General features: G+C 45.1%; 1 protein-coding gene across 1 annotated transcript in view; it reads left to right on the top strand.

The window, feature by feature from the left end:
- The first annotated feature begins 253 nt into the window (after nt 1-253).
- LOC124551204 (transcription factor Adf-1-like) overlaps nt 254-21,722 on the top strand; it is a 97,994-nt gene continuing 76,525 nt past the window's right edge. The window contains exon 1 of the mRNA XM_047126195.1: nt 254-460. Coding sequence (XP_046982151.1) covers nt 286-460 — 175 coding nt within the window. The 5' untranslated portion in view covers nt 254-285. The remainder of the gene's footprint in view (nt 461-21,722) is intronic.

Raw genomic sequence — 21,722 nt, 5'->3', positions numbered from 1 at the left:
GCTTTACTAGGTTTCACAACGAGTAAACGTGTTTTTTTTTTTTTTTTTTAACGTAACGAACAGCAGGAGCAATCTTCGCAGGCTACAGCGTGCCACAGGTTGTTAAAAGCGAACATCCGCCGAGCGAATCTTTCCGCGCTAGCCAGGGCGAATAGGCGGCGATTCGCTGCTCGCAGGCGGAAGATTTCGCTTTCGCTTCGATCGTGCAACGTCCAAGTGGGGGGCGCTGATGCCAGTTCGCTGCCGACTGCGGGGTAGCCCGCATCTCAAAGCGCTTTGTTACAGATGTCGCGTCGGGGTAGCACACTGTGCAGTCTGTCCACGATGTCTACAGAGAAGCTGATCGAACTGGTGTACAGACATCCTGAACTATACGACAAGAATCACAGAGATTTTAGGAAACTGCAGAAGAAGCAACAACTTTGGAAGACAGTCGCCCGTCAGCTGGGAAGTCGGAATAGTGAGTACAAGATATATGACTTCAAAATAGATAATCTCTGGACAGTACCCATATATCTTGCGGATCAAGGAAGCGTCCGATTACACCCGTCTGCTTTGACCCTTGACATAAGGGTGTTGCGGTGCGTGGCATTACATGATGTTTCTCGAGAAATTAAACCTTTCCAGCCCTAGATTTTTGTTTTCCTCCTGAAAATTCGTTGGCGGTTCATTATGTGTTCAGTTGGCGTGTACCAAGTGGACTGTTTGCGTATCGTTATCGAATGAGAGATAGTTTACTGTTCCTTTAGAGTATTAGCATTTACATCTATACCACTGTCCAATGCATGGAGCTGGGGTTGTCGAACATAGGCCTGTTGATGGGTGGCAGTCATTGGGAAACATTTTCGTAGTATTTCCTGTTGAGTAACTGGCGGGGTGGGAATCTGGATTGTACAGTTACGTAGTGTGACGTTTACCAAATGTGCTACACTTCAAATAAACATTCTGGTGGTCTTGGGTATTAATAAACCGCTTCAGCTGTATTTAGTCCTTTACTGTTGGATCACTACAGATTTCGTGGCACTAGAAGCCACATCTTCAGGTGAACATATAACTAAAACATTAGCGCGGAAAAGCTTGAAACCTCTTTTCACTCAACATTCGTTGCCCGTCAGAACAGAACACCATGAGCGTAGACAAAGGTGTAGGGGGAGGGGAGGGAGCAACTGCCCGCCCCTCTACCTCCCCACCTTAGCCAAGCAAACTTCACTGAACGAGAATAGAAAGGACACTAGATTTTTACATAAATCACGCAGCGATGCCCAGGCAGAGTTTTAGATCAAAAGTGATTGGAACTAGACAATATCACGAGTTATCTATCTATCCGCTTTTTTTCGCGATTTATTTTGAAAATATCCTGATTTTAGTTTAAAAATAATGGAGCTCTTGACAGTAGTCTACGTGATTACTCCGCTATTCACAATAAAGTGCCTGGCAGAGGGTTCAGTGAATCACCTTCAAGCTGTCTCTTTACTGTTCCACTCTCGAACGGCGCACAGCAAAAAATTGCACTTAAAATTCTTCTGTGCGAGCTCTGATTTCTCTGATGATCATTTCTCCCTATGTAGGTGGGTGCCAACAGATTGTTTTCGCAATCGGAGGAGAAAACTGGTGATTAAAATTTCATGAGAAGATTCTGTCACAACGAAAAACGCCTTTGTTTTAATGATTGCCACTCCAATTCACGTTTCTTGTCTGTCGCACTATCTCCCCTACTTCGCGATAATGCAAAACGGAGCCGCCCTCCTTTGAACTTTTTCGATGTCAACCGTCAGTCCCGCCTGATGCGGATCCCACACAGCACAGCAATACTCCAGAATAGGGCGGACAAGCTTGATGTAAGCAGTCTCTTTAGTAGGCCTGTTGCATCTTCTAAGTGTTGTGACAATGAATCGCAGTGTTTTGTTTGCTCTACCCACAACATTATCTACGTGATCGTTTCGATTTAGGTTATTTGTAATTGCAGTCCCTAAGTATTTAGTTGAATTTACAGCCTTCAGATTTGTGTGACCTATCGCGTTATCCAAACTAGCGGATTTATTTTAGTACTCGTGTGAATAACTTCACATTTTTTTCTCTATTCAGGGTCAGGTGCCACTTTTCGCACTATAGATATCTTACCTAAATCATTTTGCAACTCGTTTTGGTCATCTTTAAAAGACGGTAAATGACAGCATCATCTGCAAATAATCTAAGAGGGCTACTCAGATTTGTCTCCTATGTCGTTAATATAGATAAGGAACAATAGAGGGCCTAATCCTCGGGGAACGCCGGATATTACTTGTATTTTACTCGATGACTTTCCGTCTATTACTACGAACTGCGACCTTTGACAGGAAATCACGAATCCAGCCGCACAACTCCGGCGTTATTCTATAGGAGCGCAGTTTGGTTACCAGACGCTTGTGAGGAACAGTGTCGAAAGACTACTAGAAATTTAAAAATATGGAATCAACTTGATATCCCCAGTCGATAGCACTCATTACTTCATGAGTATAAACACCTAGTTGCGTTTCACAAGAACGATGTTTTCTGAATCCGTACTGTGTGTCAATAAATCGTTTTCTTCGAGGTAATTCATAACGTTCGAACACAGTTTATGTTTCGAAACCCTATTGCAAATAGACGCTAGTAATATGGCCTGTAATTCAGCGGATTACTCCCATTTCCCTATTTGGGTATTCCTGGAGCAATTTTGCAGTCTTTAGGTACGGAACTTTCCGTGAGTAAGCGGTTGTATATAACTGCTAAATACGGAGCTATTGTATCAGCATACTCAGAAAGGAACCTGACTGGTATACAGTCTAGTCCGGAGGCCATAGCTTTACGAAGTGATTTAAGCTGCTTTGCTACACTGAGGATACCTACTTCTCATCTTGGCAGTTCTTGATTGGAATTCAGGAATATGTACTTCGTCCTCTTTTGTGGAGTTCAGGAAAACCGTGTGTAATAACTCTGCTTAAGTGGCACTGCCATCAGTGACTTCACCGTAGTTATCGCGCAGTTAGTGTATTGATATTGTCTTGCCACTGGTGTGCTGTATGTATGACCAGAATCTCTTTGGGTTTTCTGCCAGATTCCGAGACAGTGTGTTGTCCTCAGTTACAACTGTGCATAAATTATTTTTTAAACGTAAGTATACAAATGTTGTAGTATGATTTTTGAATTAACTTATAAATGAAAAAAATTATTTTCACACTTTGGAGGATAATCTCAGATAGCTACTACATTTAGGGTCAGAGCAAGGAACGTAAGCATAAAAGGGATTTTTCACATATCTCATCCTTAAGGATCTTCAAATTATTGTTCTAAGGAACGAACCATGTGAGTGTGTAAATAAGTTTTAATCCGCAGGTTAATCCGCGGTTAGTGGTTAGCACTGCTTATCTTGATCAGAGGGTTTTGGGTTCACATTTTTGGGGTGGAAATGATTGTTGTTGGCCTTGTAGGGTCTAATAATTTGTAAGAGAAGACGACACGGCGAAATTCACACGCAAATGCCGAAATGGCATCCAAGAGCCTTACAAGAGGCTGGTTCCGGATGTGTTATAGATATCAAATTGGGTGGGAATGTTTATTGATATTTCCTCTACAAACTGGAATTTTTTCGACCGGAAATGTCGAAGAGCAAAGGCGGGAGTGCCGTCGGAACGAAAAAAAATTTCGGTGTAGACCTTCAAGCGCGGTATGTCACAGGTCAGCCAGCTCGTCTGAAATCAAAATTGAGTTGACGTTAGCGAAGTATATAAGATTCTTTAGGAGTTGTACCTCGCTGAAGTTATTTAGGCCAATGGAAACAAAAAGGCGGCCATTTTAAAAAATAGTGTTTTTGTCAACGATTATTCGACTTCGTCGGCCAAGTAAAAATATTTATAGTTGATGGATCGGAATAAAAGTGGTACAACTCCTAGACAATTTAGTTAGTTTCGTCGGAAACAAAGAACCATGCCAATCCGTTCAGTAGATTTGAAGTTACCATACCGCGCGATAAAAAAACGTCATTTCGAGAAAAAAAGCGTTTAAAGTTTTGACTACATATAAATGCAATATTATGCAACTTACGTTCAATCTACAATTCCGGATCCATGAACTAGTCCTTCCTCTTCCTCATAGAGGGCGTTCTGCTCGATCTGCGCCATTCTGCGCTGCTCCAGAGCCGCTCGTACGGCCGGTGACTAGCGGTTTTTGGCCGCTTCAATCCGGTGGCCGTCCGAATGCTTGGCGAACTCCGTCGAATTGAGTCCGAGGGTGACTTCCATCGTTCAGAATTGCAGAATACCATTCGTTGAAACTGCTCACTGCCAGGAAAGTCGCAATCTCCCCAGTATCCGCGCCAGAATGCAAATACTTGGGGGATAACTTCCAAACACACGCGTTCAAACTTTCATTTGAATTTTGTGTGTTTCCTCCCAAGCACCGGTACAATAACTCGGTCTCCGAAAGAAAGAAACTGGCGCGTGAAAAAGGCCGATTTCAGGCAGGTGCATTTTTTTGTTCAACCAGTCCGGAACCGTGCTGCTGCTACGGTTGCAGATTCGAATCTTGCCTCGAGCATGGATGTGTGTGATGTCCTTAGGTTAGTAAGGTTTAAGTAGTTCTAAGTCTAGGTGATCCATGACCTCAGATATCAAGTCCCATAGTGCTTATAGCCATTTGAACCTTTTTTTTTTTGTTCAATTGCGCATAACAAACATTTCCGTTCCGTGTTCGGAAAAACAGTTTCAGGGATGGGTTCTAACACTTCTGGACCCAAAATGCAATTTTAAAAAATCGATTTTTTGTACCAAAAGATAGTAAACCTCCCCTTAAGCTACATATACAGGGTTAAAAGTATTTAAATCGACAAACTCTGGGAGGTTGTAGGGGACATCAAAACAAATATTTTCCCCTAATGTCACTTTTTCGTATGAGGAGTATTTCACCCGGTAGAGGAAGATTTCTCTGGCGGCAAATTAATTAAACCAACAAACAATTTTCCATTTTTTTATGACCAAGAGACAACAACTAGGTAGGTAGATACGTCCCAATTAAAGTCTCCAACAACACCGACCCACACATTAACGAAGAACCGCACTTGATGAGCGCTAGTAACTGTGGCATGTGGGTTATCCTCACTCCAAACATGCGAATTGTGCATGTTGAAGACTCCATCACGCCCGAACGTTGCTTTATCGGTAAACTACACAGAGGATGGAAATGTAGGATGCATTTCACACTGTTCCAGGTACCACTGCGAAAACTGTGCTCTGGGTGGATAATCAACTGGTTCCAGGTTGTGGACAAGCTGTAAGTGAAATTGCTCTCGAAGGACTGTTTTTACGTTCGTCTGATTCGTCCCCATGTGACGTGCAATTGCACGAGTGCTGATTGAAGGATCCCGCTCCACATGCTACAAGACAGCTTCCTCAAATTGCAGCGTTCTTACCGTGTGAAGGCATCCCTGTCCAAGTATCTGCTAAATGACCTGGTCTGACGCAGACGATACATCGCATCAAAGGTCGTATGATGCGGGATACGGCGATTAGGATATTGTTGTTGATAAACCCGCTGTGCAGCTCGTCCGTTGTGGTGCGCTATGTAGTACGCACCAACCATATCAGTGTACTCACTCCAGCTGTATCGCTCCATTAGTAAACAGAGACAATGCACTACTACACTGGTGGACAGCAGTTTCCTACAACTAAAGAGCGTAATACGCCCCTAGTCCCTCGACTAGTATAACTGCCATCTGCTTTCTGTACAAATTGTAAATAGCCCTTCGCTCCCTGTATTTTACCCCTGCCATCTTCAGAATTTGAAAGAGAGTATTCCAGTCAACATTCAAAAAATGTTTCAAATGGCTCTGAGCACTATGGGACTTAACATCTAGGGTCATCAGTCCCCTAGAACGTAGAACTACTTAAACCTAACTAACCTAAGGACAGCACACAACACCCAGTCATCACGAGGCAGAGAAAATCACTGACCCCGCCGGGAATCGAACCCGGGAACCCGGGCGTGGGAAGCGAGAACGCTACCGCACGACCACGAGCTGCGGACCCAGTCAACATTTTCAAAAGCTTTCTGTAAGTCTACAAATGCTATAAACGTAGGTTTGCCTTTCCTTAATCTTTCTTCTAAGGTAAGTCGTAAGGTCAGTATTGCCTCACGTGTTCCAATATTTCTACGGAATCCAAACTTATGTTCCCCGTGGTCCGCTTCTACCAGTTTTTCCATTCGTCTGTACAGAATTCGCGTTAGTATTTTGCAGCTGTGACTTATTAAACTGATAGTTCGGTAATTTTCACATCTGTCAACACCTGCTTTCTTTGGGATTGGAATTATTATATTCTTCTTGAAGTCTGAGGGTATGTCGCTGTTTGCTGCTATGTGCGAGCAATATAGCTTCCACTCACGGCGCATCATGGCAGTTCTTGAAACACAAACCGCTCACTCTGATTTGCTGTAGAGGCTGGACCTAGACTGTTGGGAAGTGTTCACTAAACCGTTCTCTGCTTGTATGTTTGCGGAGTAAGTCATTGTCACATGAAGGCCAGTCCTCCATGTACGAAGAACATTAATTCCCTTACCGTTAATGGGACACATCGTCAGCTTCACGCCACTTCGCATAGTCCAGCACAGAAAGATGAAAGGCAGGCTGTGAGAGGTTCGCCAAGCTTACAGAAAGACGCCGTATAGTAAGAGCACTAAGGAAGCACCAGTGTAACAGGTGACTTTCGTGATAATAGTAACAGACGCGTCCGCAGCTCGTGGTCGTGCGGTAGCGTTCTCGCTTCCGGCGCCCGGGTTCCCGGGTTCGATTCCCGGCGGGGTCAGGGATTTTCTCTGCCTCCAGATGACTGGGTGTTGTGTGCTGTGCTTAGGTTAGTTAGGTTTAAGTAGTTCTAAGTTCTAGGGGACTGATGACCATAGATGTTAAGTCCCATAGTGCTCAGAGCCATTTGAACCAAGTAAGAGACGTTTCCTTCAGCGGTAGTATGCTAAATGTTCACTGCTGGGGACTGAAACAAGACGGTATGTGTTGTACAAGCATTTTAAAACATACATTTATGTGCTAGAGAAAAACCTACTAAATGCATTTGTACACGCCTCCATGTATTATGTTAGAGTATAATGACTTTTCTGGAAACTAGAAATCTACTCTGTAGGAACCAGCATGGGTTTCGAAAAAGACGATCGTGTGAAACCCAGACTCAAGAGGGCCATAAACACGGGTTCCAAGGTAGACGCCATGTTTCTTGACTTCCGCAATGTGAACGATACAGTTCCCCACAGTCGTTTAATGAACTATCAGACGATGGACTATCAGACCAATTGTGTGGTTGGATTGAAGAGTTCCTAGATAACAGAACGCAGCATGCCATTCTCAATGGAGAGAAGTCTTCCGAAGTAAGAGTGATTTCAGGTGTGCCGCAGGGGAGTGTCGTAGGACCGTTGCTATTGACAATATACATAAATGACCTTGTGGATGACATCGGAAGTTCACTGAGGCTTTCTGCAGATGATACTGTGGTATATCGAGAGGTTTTAACAGTGGAAAATTGTACTGAAATGCAGGAGGATCTGCAGCGCATGGTGCAGGGAATGGCAATTGAATCTCAATGGAGACGAGTGTAATGTGCTGCGAATACACAGAAAGAAAGATCTTTAATCATTTAGCAACAATATAGCAGGTCAGCAACTGGAAGCAGTTCATTCCATAAATTATCTGGGAGTACGCATTAGGAGTGATTTAAAATGGAATGAGCATATAAAGTTGATCATCGTTCATTGGAAGAATCCTAAGGAAATGCAATCCGAAAACAAAGGAAGTAGGTTACAGTACGCTTGTTCGCCCACTGCTTGAATACTGCTCACCAGTATGGGATCCGTACCAGATAAGGTTGATAGAAGAGATAGAGAAGATCCAACGGAGAGCAGCGCGCTTCGTTACAGGATCATTTAGTAATCGCGAAAGCGTTACGGAGATGATAGATAAACTCCAGTGGAAGACTCTGCAGGAGAGACGCTCAGTAGCTCGGTACGGGCTTTTGTTAGTTTCGAGAACATGCCTTCACCGAGGAGTCAAGCAGTATACTGCTCACTCCTACGTATATCTCGCGAAGAGGCCATGAGGAAAAAACCAGAGAGATTAGAGCCCACACAGAGGCATACCGACAATCCTTCTTTCCACGAACAATACGAGACTGGAATAGAAGGGAGAACCGATAGAGGCACTCAAGGTACCCTCCGCCACACAACGTCAGGTGGCTTGAGGAATATGGATGTAAATGTAGATGTTTTTCTTAACATATTTTCGGGCTTGTGTCATAGTGCGAAATTCATCCTCACCAGCATTGTGCAGTTCTTCATTTGTTGCACGACGATGTACAAATGGGTGCGCCCTTATGACTTCCCAAGAAGAATTTACAGGTGTGGCGAGCTTAAGAGTTCTTGGTGGCCATCTGAGGAATAAACTTACGAACCACGACTCATCCACCGTCGGGGAAAGAGTTCACTTAGAAACTTGCTTATAGCAAGAGTATTGTTGGAAGCGCTCCGTCCTGCTACAACCATATGCGTTAAGGGAAGCCCCTTTCGTCAAGTTTATGTATTAACCATGTTTGTGACAAGTGTAATAATTTGCGCCATTCCGTTCGTTCAAAAAAAGTGGAGTCCAAGCAGCGGTTGTGACGTCACCCCTGCCCATTTTATTACGTGAGACAAGTTCATTTCTAACTCGGATGTGTGATGATTCTCTGTTGCCCCAAACGACAGTATTTCAAGTACGCATGTTGCGATAAACGGCACATTCATCTGAAAACATACCTTTGGCACGGTTCACTGCATTCAGTAATGGACTAAACAAATCTCAATGTTACTTATAATCCGTCTTGATTGCAAAAATGTTTATTCACATGACCGGTTTCGCTTCCTCTAGAACCATCTTCAGATCTGAAAGCCGGCCGAAGTGGCCGTGCGGTTAAAGGCGCTGCAGTCTGGAACCGCAAGACCGCTACGGTCGCAGGTTCGAATCCTGCCTCGGGCATGGATGTGTGTGATGTCCTTAGGTTAGTTAGGTTTAACTAGTTCTAAGTTCTAGGGGACTAATGACCTCAGCAGTTGAGTCCCATAGTGCTCAGAGCCATTTGAACCAGATCTGAAACGACAATAATACTAATTTACTATTTCACAGATGCAAACCTTTTTCCTCCTATCTGATCGACATCAAATATACCAGAACGTACCTGCAATTTCGATTACAAGAGTAAACCGTCCACACACAGCAGCCTTCACATGCTGCGTCACATTGAATTGGTTGCCAGAACGCACGTCATTTATACTAATTAGGGTTGTAGTCTCTCCCCGATGTTATTCAATCTGTATATTGAGCAAGCAGTAAAGGAAACAAAAGAAAAGTTCGGAGTAGATATTAAAATCCATGAAGAAGAAATAAAAACTTTTGAGGTTCGCTGATGACATTGCAATTCTGTCAGAGACAGCAAAGGACTTGCAAGAGCAGTTGAACGGAATGGCCTGTGTCTTGAAAGGAGGGTATAAGATGAACATCAACAAAAGCAAAACGAGGATAATGGAATGTAGTCGAATTAAGTCGGGTGATGCTGAGGGAATTAGATTAGGAAATGAGACACTTAAAGTAGTAAAGGAGTTTTACTATTTGGGTAGCAAAATACCTGATGATGGTCGAAGTATAGAGGATATAAAATGTAGACTGGCAATGGCAAGGAAAGAGTTTCTGAAGAAGAAAAATTTGTTAACATAGAGTATAGATTTAAATGTCAAGAAGTCGCTTCTGAAAGTATTTGTATGGAGTGTAGCCATGTATGGAAGTGAAACGTGGACGATAAATAGTTTGGACAAGAAGAGAATAGAAGCTTTCGGATTGTGGTGCTACAGAAGAATGCTGAAGATTAGATGGGTAGATCACATAACTAATGAGGAGGTATTGAATAGAATTGGGGAGAAGAGGAGCTTGTGGCACAGCTTGACTAGAAGAAGGGATCGGTTGGTAGGACATGTTCTGAGACATCGAGGGATCACCAATTTAGTATTAGAGGGCAGCGTGGAGGATAAAAATCGTAGAGGGAGACCAAGAAATGAATACACTAATCAGATTCAAAAGGATGCAGTAGGTACTGGGAGATGAAGAAGCTTGCACAGGATAGAGTAGCATGGAGAGCTGCATCAGACCAGTCTTCGGACTGAAGACCACAACAACAAAAACATAAAACTATTCCCTACAGGTGGCCTCTGGTACATTTGTTACATTACAGATGCACAGAGATAAGATTGAAAAATGCCTTGACGGCCCTCGTACCTTCGGCGATGGACATCGGACGACTGAACGGCTCGCGACACAACACCGAAACGGCGGGAACCACGCAAGCAGATCATGGAGGAAAACAAGTCTACACCAGCGCCATGGATACAGAAATCGCCCTTTGTTTTCGATCGTACAAAAATGATAATTTTGTGTATTTTAATTTTGACAAGTAGAGATTTTAACCTTGACAACAACAGATTTTAACTAAGTATTTTTAGAGATAAAAGTAAACATCTACGTAATACAGTTTGTGCATATGTAATGTAACAAATGTACCAGACGCCACCTGTCGGGAATACTTTTATAATTAATATAAATGACGTGCATTCTGCCAACCAATTTTATGTGACACAGCATGTGAAGGTTGCTGTGTGTGGACGGGTTACTCACGTAACCGAAATTGCATGTACGTTCTGGTACATTTGATGTTGATCGGAGAGGATGAAAAAGCTTTGCATTTGTGAAATAGTAAATTAGTATCATTGTCGTTTCAGATCTGAAGGTGGTTCTAGAGGAAGCGAAACCGGTCATGTGAATAAACATTCTTGCAATCAGGACGGGTTATAAGTGACATTATATAACTAGTGATTGCGGTATCCCATCAGACATTGTCTGTTTTTGTAAACTAATCTCGGTATGCTAAAACGCGCTCATTTCGGTCTTTACTCGATAACTCACTCACAAACGTCAAAGAGGTCCGACCGTAAGGCCTTTTTTTTTCATGTGATCATTCTTTTTTTTTCATTGGTGTCCTCGGTATACCGAGTTTCGAAGCTCGTCCACGTGTCGACTTCGTAGGAGATCGTTCAATAGAAGCAGAGATTCCGGCACATGTTTCTGCTCCTGTCTTCTTGTATCCACTCTGCGGTCTTCTTTAACACTGCCAAAAGCAGACGCACGCCTATACCAATCCAGAATGCTGCTTTTCGCTGTAGAGCACTTCGATACCTTACCTGTAATTCTCCCACACTCTCTCATTGTCTGCTCCGTTTGCCGTCGTTCGTGCATCCAGACACAGGTCACTGAGTGTTCCTCAATAGCGTATGTATGAACGCTCACTATTGCCACGACTACAAATTAAAACTCAGTTGCGAAAATATGCAAACGTTAGTTCCAGCAACGGATAAGAAGTACCATAGCTAACAAGCTACATAACATTAGATGTCAAACAGGGATAGCGGACTTCTGCCCACCCTGTATATACACTACTGGCCATTAAAATTACTACACCAAGAAGAAATGCAGATGATAAACGGGTATTCATTCGACTAATATAGTATACTAGAACTGACATGTAATTACAGGTGCATAGATCCTGAGAAATCAGTACCCAGAACAACCACCTCTGGCCGTAATAACGGCCTTGATACTCCTGGGCATTGAGTCACAGAGCTTGGATGGCATGTACAGGTACAGCTGCCCATGCAGCTTCAACACGATACCACAGTTCATCAAGAGTAGTGACTGGCGTATTGTGACGAGCCAGTTGCTCGGCCACCATTGACCAGACGTTTTCAGTTGGTGAGAGATCTGGAGAATGTGCTGGCCAGGGCAGCAGTCGAACACTTTCTGTATCCGGAAAGGCTCGTACAGGACCTGCAACATGCGGTCGTGCATTATCCTGCTGAAATGTAAGGTTTCGCAGCGGTCAAATGAAGGGTAGAGCCACGGGTCGTAACACATCTGAAATGTAACGTCCAATGTTCAAAGTGCCGTCAATGCGAACAAGAGGTGACCGAGACGTGTAACCAATGGCACCCCATACCATCACGCCGGGTGATACTCCAATGTGCATTCACCACGATGTCGCCAAACACGGATGCGACCTTCATGATGCTGTAAACAGAACCTGGATTCATCCGAAAAAATGACGTTTTGCCATTCGTGCACCCAGGTTCGTCGTCTAGTACACCATCGCAGGCGCTCCTGTCTGTGGTGCAGCGTCAAGGGTAACGGCAGCCATGGTCTCCGAGCTGATAGTCCATGCTGCTGCAAACGTCGTGGAACTGTTCGTGCAGATGGTTGTTGTCTTGCAAACGTCCCCATCTGTTGACTCAGGGATCGAGACGTGGCTGCACGATCCGTTAACAGTCATGCGTATAAGATGCCTGTCATCTCGACTGCTAGTGATACGAGGCCGTTGGGATCCAGCACCGCTTTCCCTATTACTCTCCTGAATCCACAGATTCCATATTCTGCTAACAGTCATTGGATCTCGACCAACGCGAGCAGCAATGTCGGGATGCGATAAACCGCAATCGCGATAGGCTACAATCCGAGCTTTATCAAAGGCAGAAACGTGATGGTACGCATTTCGGCTCCTTACATGAGGCATCACAACAACGTTTCAACAGGCAACGCCGGTGAACTGCTGTTTGTGTATGAGAAATCAGTTGGGAATTTTCCTCATGTCAGCACGTTGTAGGTGTCGCCACCGGCGCCAACCTTGTGTGAATGCTCTGAAAAGCTAATCATTTGCATATCACAGCATCTTCTTCCTGTCGTTTAAATTTTGCGTCTGTAGCACGTCATCTTCGTGGTGTAGCAATTTTAACGGCCAGTAGTGTATATACTGCGTAACTAAAAAAGTAAAGCGCCCAAAAGGGAGGGGAAACAAAGGGAGACACCATAGTGATACGGTACGAGGTTTGTTCAAAAACTTCCGTAACCTCGTCCACAAAAATTTTCAGCGCCTATCTTCTACTTATTGTGCCTGACCTCCGAAATACTCTCCTCTACAATTGACACACCGTTCCCACTGCCGTTTCCACTTCCGGAAGCAGTTTTGGTACTACTCTTGCTGTATAGCACGAAAGCGCCGTCTGCGAATCTTGTCTTATCTCGTTTATCATTGCAAATCTTCGTCCTTTCAACGGGGGTTTTCAACTTTGGAAATAAAAAAAGACCGCAGGAGGCAGGTCTGGAGAGTACAGAGGATGAGGCAGCGGCGTGATTTCGTGTTAAGTGGAATAGTCACGCGTCAACTGGGATGAATGTGCGGGTGCGTTATCGTAATGCAGGATCCATGATTGTCTCGTCACATTTGAGGCCGTTTCCTTCTCAAATTTCTCGCAGGCGTCGCAACGCCTCCCGATAGTACCATCGATTAACAGTTGGTCCCTGTGGAACATTTCGTTGACTTTCTTAAGTAACAGAACCCAGTATGTTGTCCTCGATGATGAGTGTTCATCGGAGGTGAGGGTATCATCTGGAGTGCCCCAGGGAAGTGTGGTAGGTCCGCTGTTGTTTTCTATCTACATAAATGATCTTTTGGGTAGGGTGGATAGCAATGTGCGGCTTTTTGCTGATGATGCTGTGGTGTACGGGAAGGTGTCGTCGTTGAGTGACTGTACGCTTGTTCGCCCACTGCTTGAATACTGCTCAGCAGTGTGGGATCCGTACCAGATAGGGTTGATAGAAGATATAGAGAAGATCCAACGGAGACCAGCGCGCTTCGTTACAGGATCATTTAGTAATCGCGAAAGCGTTACGGAGATGATAGATAGACTCCAGTGGAAGACTCTGCAGGAGAGACGCTCAGTAGGTCGGTACGGGCTTTTGTCAAAGTTTCGAGAACATACCTTCACCGAAGAGTCAAGCAGTATATTGCTCCCTCCTACGTATATCTCGCGAAGAGACCATGAGGATAAATCAGAGAGATTAGAGCCCACACAGAGGCATACCGACAATCCTTCTTTCCACGAACAATACGAGACTGGAATAGAAGGGAGAACCGATAGAGGTACTCAAGGTACCCTCCGCCACACACCGTTAGGTGGCTTGCGGAGTATGGATGTAGATGTAGATGTAGATGTAGATGTAGGAGGACACAAGATGACTTGTGATTGGTGTAAAGAATTGCAGCTAACTCTAAATATAGATAAATGTAAATTAATGCAGATGAATAGGAAAAAGAATCCCGTAATGTTACAATACTCCATTAGTAGTGTAGCGCTTGATACAGTCACGTCGATTAAATATTTGGGCGTAACAGTGCAGACCGATATGAAGTGGGACAAGCATATAATGGCAGTTGTGGGGAAGGCGGATAGTCGTCTTCGGTTCATTGGTAGAATTTTGGGAAGATGTGGTTCATCTGTGAAGGAGACCGCTTATAAACCACTAATACGACCTATTCTTGACGACTGATCGAGCGTTTGGGATTCCTATCAGGTCGGATTGAGGGAGGACATAGAAGCAATTCAGAGGCGGGCTGCTACATTTGTTACTGGTAGGTTTGATCATCACGCGAGTGTTACGGAAAAGCTTCAGGAACTCGGGTGGGAGTCTCTAGAGGAAAGGAGACGTTCTTTTCGTGAATCGCTACTGAGGAAATTTAGAGAACCAGCATTTGAGGCTGACTGCAGTACAATTTTACTGCCGCCAACTTACATTTCGAGGAAAGACCACAAAGATAAGAGAGATTAGGGCTCGTACAGAGGCATATAGGCAGTCATTTTTCCCTCGTTCTCTTTGGGAGTGGAAGAGGGAGGGAAGATGCTAGTTGTGGTACAAGGTACCTTCCGCCACGCACCGTATGGTGGATTGCGGAGTATGTAGGTAGATGTAGATGTACATGTAGATGAGAGCGTCGTCGGTATACTTCGAAGGGCGTCGTGAATGAAGGTCATCTATAACTTCCGTCCAACCATTTTTAAGCCGTGTAAACCATTCGTACCACCGAGCACTGCTTAACCACTCTTCACCGTAGGCTTCCTGCATCATTTGGTGTGTGTTGTTGTAAAGGTTTTCTCGAGTTTCACTAAAATGTAATGCAGACGCGTTGCTCCTCTAACTCTATGCCATCTCGAAAATCGCGAACTCGGCGACACAACGTTCTACTCAATACAGCACTGAACAATAACTAACAGACAACAATGAAACTTCCGACAGTTAACACACCAAACACAGGCGTGAGCTGGAATGACAACCGCATTTCGCTCCAACCCACCATTCGCGCGAAATGACGAACGTTCCGGAATTTTTTTGGGCAGACTTCACAAGTGATGTTATTTTAGAGTTTATACACTAAAGCGCCAAAGAAACAGACATGCGTATTCAAATACAGAGATACGTAAATAGGCAGAATACGGCGCTGCGGTAGGAAACGCATATAGAGGGTGTTACAAAAAGGTACGACCAAACTTTCAGGAAACATTCCTCACAAACAAAGAAAGAAAATGTTTAGTGGATATGTGTCCGGAAACGCTTACTTTCCAAGTTAGAGCTCATTTTATTACTTCTCTTCAAATCACATTAATCATGGAATGGAAACACACAGCAACAGAACGTACCAGCGTGACTTCAAACACTTTGTTACAGGAAATGTTCAAAATGTACTCCGTTAGCGAGGATACATGCATCCACCCTCCGTCGCATGGAATCCCTGATGCGCTGATGCAGCCCTGGAGAATGGCGTATTGTATCACAGCCGTCCACAATACGAGCACGAAGAGTCTCTGCATTTGGTACCGGAGTTGCGTAGACAAGAGCTTTTAAATGCCCCCATAAATGAAATTCAAGAGGGTTGAGGTCAGGAGAGCATGGAGGCCATGGAATTTGTCCGCCTCTACCAATCCATCGGTCACCGAATCTGTTGTTGAGAAGCGTACGAACATTTCGACTGAAATGTGCAGGAGATCCATCGTGCATGAACCACATGTTGTGTCGTACTTGTAAAGGCACATGTTCTAGCAGCACAGATAGAGTATCCCGTATGAAATCATGGTAACGTGCTCCATTGAGCGTAGGTGGAAGAACATAGGGCCCAATCAAGACATCACCCACAATGCCTGCCCAAACGTTCACAGAAAATCTGTGTTGATGAAGTGATTGCACAATTGCGTGCGGGGTCTCGTCAGCCCACACATGTTGATTGTGAAAATTTACAATTTGATCACGTCGGAATGAAGCCTCATCCGTAAAGAGAACATTTCCACTGAAATGAGGATTGACACATTGTTGCATGAACCATTCGCAGAAGTGTACCCGTGGAGGCCAATCAGCTGCTGATAGTGCCTGCACACGCTGTACATGGTACGGAAACAACTGGTTCTCCCGTAGCGCTCTCCATACAGAGACGTGGTCAACATTACCTTGTACAGCAGCAACTTCTCTGACGCTGACATTAGGGTTATCGTCAACTGCACGAAGAATTGCCTCGTCCATTGCAGGTGTCCTCGTCGTTCTAGGTCTTCTCCAGTCGCGAGTCATAGGCTGGAATGTTCCGTGCTCCCTAAGACGCCGACCAATTGCTTCGAACGTCTTCCTGTAAGGACACCTTCGTTCTGGAAATCTGTCTCGATACAAACGTACCGCACCACGGCTATTGCCCCGTGCTAATCCATACGTCAAATGGGCATCTGCCAACTCCGCATTTGTAAACATTGCACTGACTGCAAAACCACGTTCGTGATGAACACTAACCTGTTGATGCCACGTACTGATGTGCTTGATACTAATACTGTAGAGCAACGGGTCGCATGTCAACACAAGCACCGAAGTCAACATTACCTTCCTTCAATTGGGCCAACTGGCGGTGAATCGAGGAAGTACAGTACATACTGACGAAACTAAAATGAGCTCTAACACGGAAATTGAGCGTTTCCGGACACATGTCCACATAACATCTGTTCTTTATCTGTGTGTGAGGAATGTTTCCTGAAAGTTTGGCCGTACCTTTTTGTAACATCCTGTATAAAACAATTGGCGCAGCTGTTAGATAGGCTACAATGACAGGTTATCAAGATTTGAGTTTCAACGTGGTGTTACAGCAGGCGCACGAGAGATGGGACACAGCGTCTCCGACGTAGCGATGAAGTGGGGATTTTCCCGTACGACCATTTCACAAGTGTATCGTGAATATCAGAAATCTGACATCGCTGCGCCCGAAGAAGAAAAAAAAAGAATCCTGCAAGAACAGGACCAAAGACAATTAAAGAGACTCGTTCAACATGACAAAAGTGCAACCTTTCCGCAAATTGCTGCAGATTTCAATGCTGGGTGACCAACATGGGTCATCGTGCGAACCATTCAACGAAACATCATCGATATGGTATTTCGGAGCCGAAGACCCGCCCGTGTACCCTTGATGACTACATCTACATAGATACTCCGCAATCCACCATACGGTGCGTGGCGGAGGGTAACTCGTGCCACAACTAGCATCTTCTCTCCCTGTTCCACTCCCAAACAGAACGAGAGAAAAATGACTGCCTATATGCGTCTGTACGAGCCCTAATCTCTCTTGTCTTTGTGGTCTTTCCGCGAAATGTAAGTTGGCGGCAGTAAAATTGTACTGCAGTCAGCCTCAAATGCTGATTCTCTAAATTTCCTCAGTAGCGATTCACGAAAAGAACGCCTCGTTTCCTCTAGAGACTCCCACCCGAGTTCCTGAAGCATTTCCGTAACACTCGCGTGATGATCAAACCTACCAGTAACAAATCTAGCAGCCCGCCTCTGAATTGCTTCTATGTCCTCCCTCAATCCGACCTGATAGGGATCCCAAACGCTCGAGCAGTACTCAAGAATAGGTCGTATTAGTGTTTTATAAGCGATCCCCTTTACAGATGAACCACATCTTCCCAAAATTCTACCAATGAACCGAAGACGACATCCGCCTTCCCCACAACTGCCATTACATGCTTATCCCACTTCATATCGCTCTGCAATGTTGCGCCCAAATATTTAATCGACGTGACTGTGTCAAGCGCTACTCTACTAATGGAGTATTCAAACATTACGGGATTCTTTTTCGTATTCATCTGCATTAATTTACATTTATCTATATTTAGAGTTAGCTGCCATTCTTTACACCAATCACAAATCCTGTCGAAGTCAACATGTATCCTTCTACAGTCACTCAACGACGACACCTTCCCGTACACCACAGCATCATCAGCAAAAAGCCGCACATTGCTATCCACCCTATCCAAAAGATCATTTATGTAGATTGAAAACAACAGCGGACCTACCACATTTCCCTGGGGCACTCCAGATGATACCCTCACCTCCGATGAACACTCACCATCGAGGACAACGTATTGGGTTCTATTACTTAAGAAATCTTCGAGCCACTCACATGCTTGGGAACCAATCGCATATGCTCGTACCTTAGTTAGGAGTCTGCAGTGGGGTACCGAGTCAAACTACACGACACAAAGCTTCATGCTTTGCCTGGGGCCGTCAGCACCTACACTGGACTGTTGATGACTAGAAACGTGTTGTTTGGTCGGACAAGTTTCGTTGCAAATTGTATAGAGCGGATGGACGAGTACGGGAATGGAGAAAACTTCATGAATCCATTGACCCTGCATGTCAGCTGGGAGCTGTTCCAGCTGGTGGAAGCTCTGTAACGGTGTGGGGCGTCTGCAGTTGGAGTGATATGGGACCCATGATACGTTTAGATACGACTCTTGACAGGCGACACGTACGTAAGAATCCTGTCTGATCACCTTCACCCATTCATGTCCATTGTGCGTTCAGACGGACTTGGGCAATTCCAGCAGGACAATGCGACACCCCACACGCCCATAATTGCTAGAGTGGCTGCAGGAACACTCTTCTGAGTCCATACACTTCCTCTGGGCACGAAACTCCCGATACATGAACATTATTGAGCATGGCAGAATGAGATATTCACTCTGCAGCGGAGTGTGCGCTGATATGAAACTTCCTGGCAGATTAAAACTGTGTACCGGACCGAGACTCGAACTCGGGACCTTTGCCATTCGCGGGCAAGTGCTCTACCAACTGAGCTACCCAAGCACGACTCACGCCCCGTCCTCACAGCTTTAAATGCGCCAGTAGCTCGTCTCCTACCTTCCTAACGTTACAGAAGCTCTCCTGCGAGTTCGAGTCTCGGTCCGGCACACAGTTTTAATCTGCCAGGAAGTTTCATTATTGAGCATATGTAGGCTGCCTTGCAATATGCTGTTCAGAAGAGATCTCCACCCCCTCTTACGGATTTCCGGACAGCCCTGCGGGGTTCGTGGTGTCAGTTTCCTCCAGCTCTGCTCCAGACATTAGTCGAGTCCGTGCCACGTCGTGTTGCGGCACTTCGTACTCGCGGCGGCGCTACACGATGTTAGGCAGATGTACCAGTTTCTTTGGCTCTTCAGTGTAGGATCGAGGCAAATGGATAAAGAATTTAACAGCAGGAGCCCACTTATCAGCACGACACTGCTAGAGGCAAGCTGGCCCGCAACTTTTATAACTGGTCCTTCACATCGTGAACAATGGCACTGGGGAAGGATTTCATGTCTGAGTTGTCTCACATGTGTTCAGTTGGGGGGACTCCCGGGGATCTGGCTGGTCACGGGAGTTACCCCTACGTCATGCACACGTTTCAGAGTGGACGAAAATTATCCTGTTGAAAAATGGCACAACGGCACTGTCGCTCAGGCGGAAACACATGAGGGCTCAGGATGTCCGCGATGTGCCATTATGGCGTGCTAGTTGCCTCAACGTCGTCTCCAAATTATTGGAAGGATGCATCCTCTCCCTATGTCGCCTCCATGCTCTGCAGCATTGGTCATCCAGGTTACTGCAGAGCCGCGATTCGTTGCTGAAGACAACGCGATGTCACTCATCGACAGTCCAGGCCACCGGGTCATTGCACCACTCCAAACGCAGCCGTTTGTGTTGTGGTGTTGACGGCACCTACGCATGGGACAGTAGGATGACAATGTTGCGAGGACTCCATCTCGCAAGGCAGACGTGATAAGAAGGCGTTAGTTCCTAATTGCAAGTGTTGACAAGATGTGGGTTAGATTTAAAGAGTCGGTATCGACAGAAATTGAGATATTTATACAAAAAAAAAAGACTACGGAGCTGATCCTCCTTGATACACAAAACGGGTCAGAATATTGTTGCAGAAACAACGAGAAAAGCGTGCCAAGTTTAAACAATATCTCTCGTGCATCGTAATGTGTAACAGGCACATATCTATCCAGACCATCACACAGGAATTCTAAACTGCATCAGGATCCACTGCAAGTACTACGACATTTAGGCAAGAAGTGAGAAAACCCGAATTTCAAGGTCAAGCGGCTGCTCATAAGCCGCATATCACGCCGGTAAATGCCACAGGGCGCCTCGCTTGGTGTAAAGAGCGTAAACATTGGACGACTGAAGAGTGGAAAAACTTTGAGTGACGAATCACGGTACACAATGTGGCGATCCGGCGGCAGTGTGTTGGTATCGCGAATTCCCGGTGAACGTCATCTGCCATCGTGTGTAGTGCCAACAGTAAAATTCGGAGGCGGTGGTGTTATGGTGTGGTCGTGTTTTTCATGGAGGCGGCTTGCACCGCTTGTTGTTTTGCGTAGCACTATCACAGCGCAGGCCTTCATTGATGTTTTAAGCGCGCCCGCTTGCTTCACACTGTTGAAGAGCAATTCGGGAGTGACGATTGCATCTTTCATCACAGTCGAGCACTTGTTCGTAATTCAGGGCCTGTGGCGGAGTGGTTACACGACCATAACATCTCTGTAATGGACTGGCCTGCACAGAGTCCTGACCTGAATCCTATAGAACACCTTTGGTACGCTTTGGAACACCTCGTGCCAGGCCTCACCGACCAACATCGATACCTATCTTCAGTGTAGTGCTCTGTGGAGAATGGGCTGCCTTTCCCCAGGAAACTTTCCAGCGCCTGATTGAACGTATGCCTGTGAGAGTGGAAGCTAAGGGTGGGCCAACACCATACTGAATTCCAGTATTACCGATGGAGGGCGCCACGAACTTGTAAGTCATATTCAGCCAGTTGTCAGATACTTTAGATCACACAGTGTAGATGTCAAAGATATTGGGCGCTAGTTCTGCACGTCTGTCACCCTTCTCGTACACAGGTGTGAGCAGTCGACTAAATCCACAATGAGGCCTTGTTCAAACTCTGAGGTACTGATAAACGCTATCTCATGCGAGTACGCGGCATCTCCGTATTCTTCACAGCGATCACTCAATTTCTGACGCTGTTCGCCCCTCTTATCTATCCTAAAGTGCGCGTCATTTATGACGGCGGCCGAGTTTAAGTTCGTTCTGCGCATTTGACGTCACAAAACACAGTCAGCCAATGAACAGAGAACGACGTTGCCAGAGCTGACTGCAGTGCAGAGCACGGACGTGTGTCTTCAGTTTTAGAAACGTTCAGTCATAAATATAGTAACTGAACAAAAGCAATGTCTTGATAGCAGACTTTCTATAAATGAAAGTTTGGAAAAAGCATTCTTTATACCAACTGTTTCATATTCTATTAATTAATTAAACGAAAAAAGCATTAAGCCTCCTAATTCAGGCGATAGCAAGGAAATTCATTCTCACTAACCGCTTTTTCGCAATTTCCTATTGTACTTCGACGAAACGTAGCAATTCATAATCATACCAACAGTGTCGGTAT

Source organism: Schistocerca americana, chromosome 9 (genome assembly GCF_021461395.2).
Source record: "Schistocerca americana isolate TAMUIC-IGC-003095 chromosome 9, iqSchAmer2.1, whole genome shotgun sequence".
Classification (NCBI taxonomy): Eukaryota; Metazoa; Arthropoda; class Insecta; order Orthoptera; family Acrididae; genus Schistocerca; species Schistocerca americana.
This window is presented reverse-complemented; position numbering and strand designations above follow the sequence as displayed.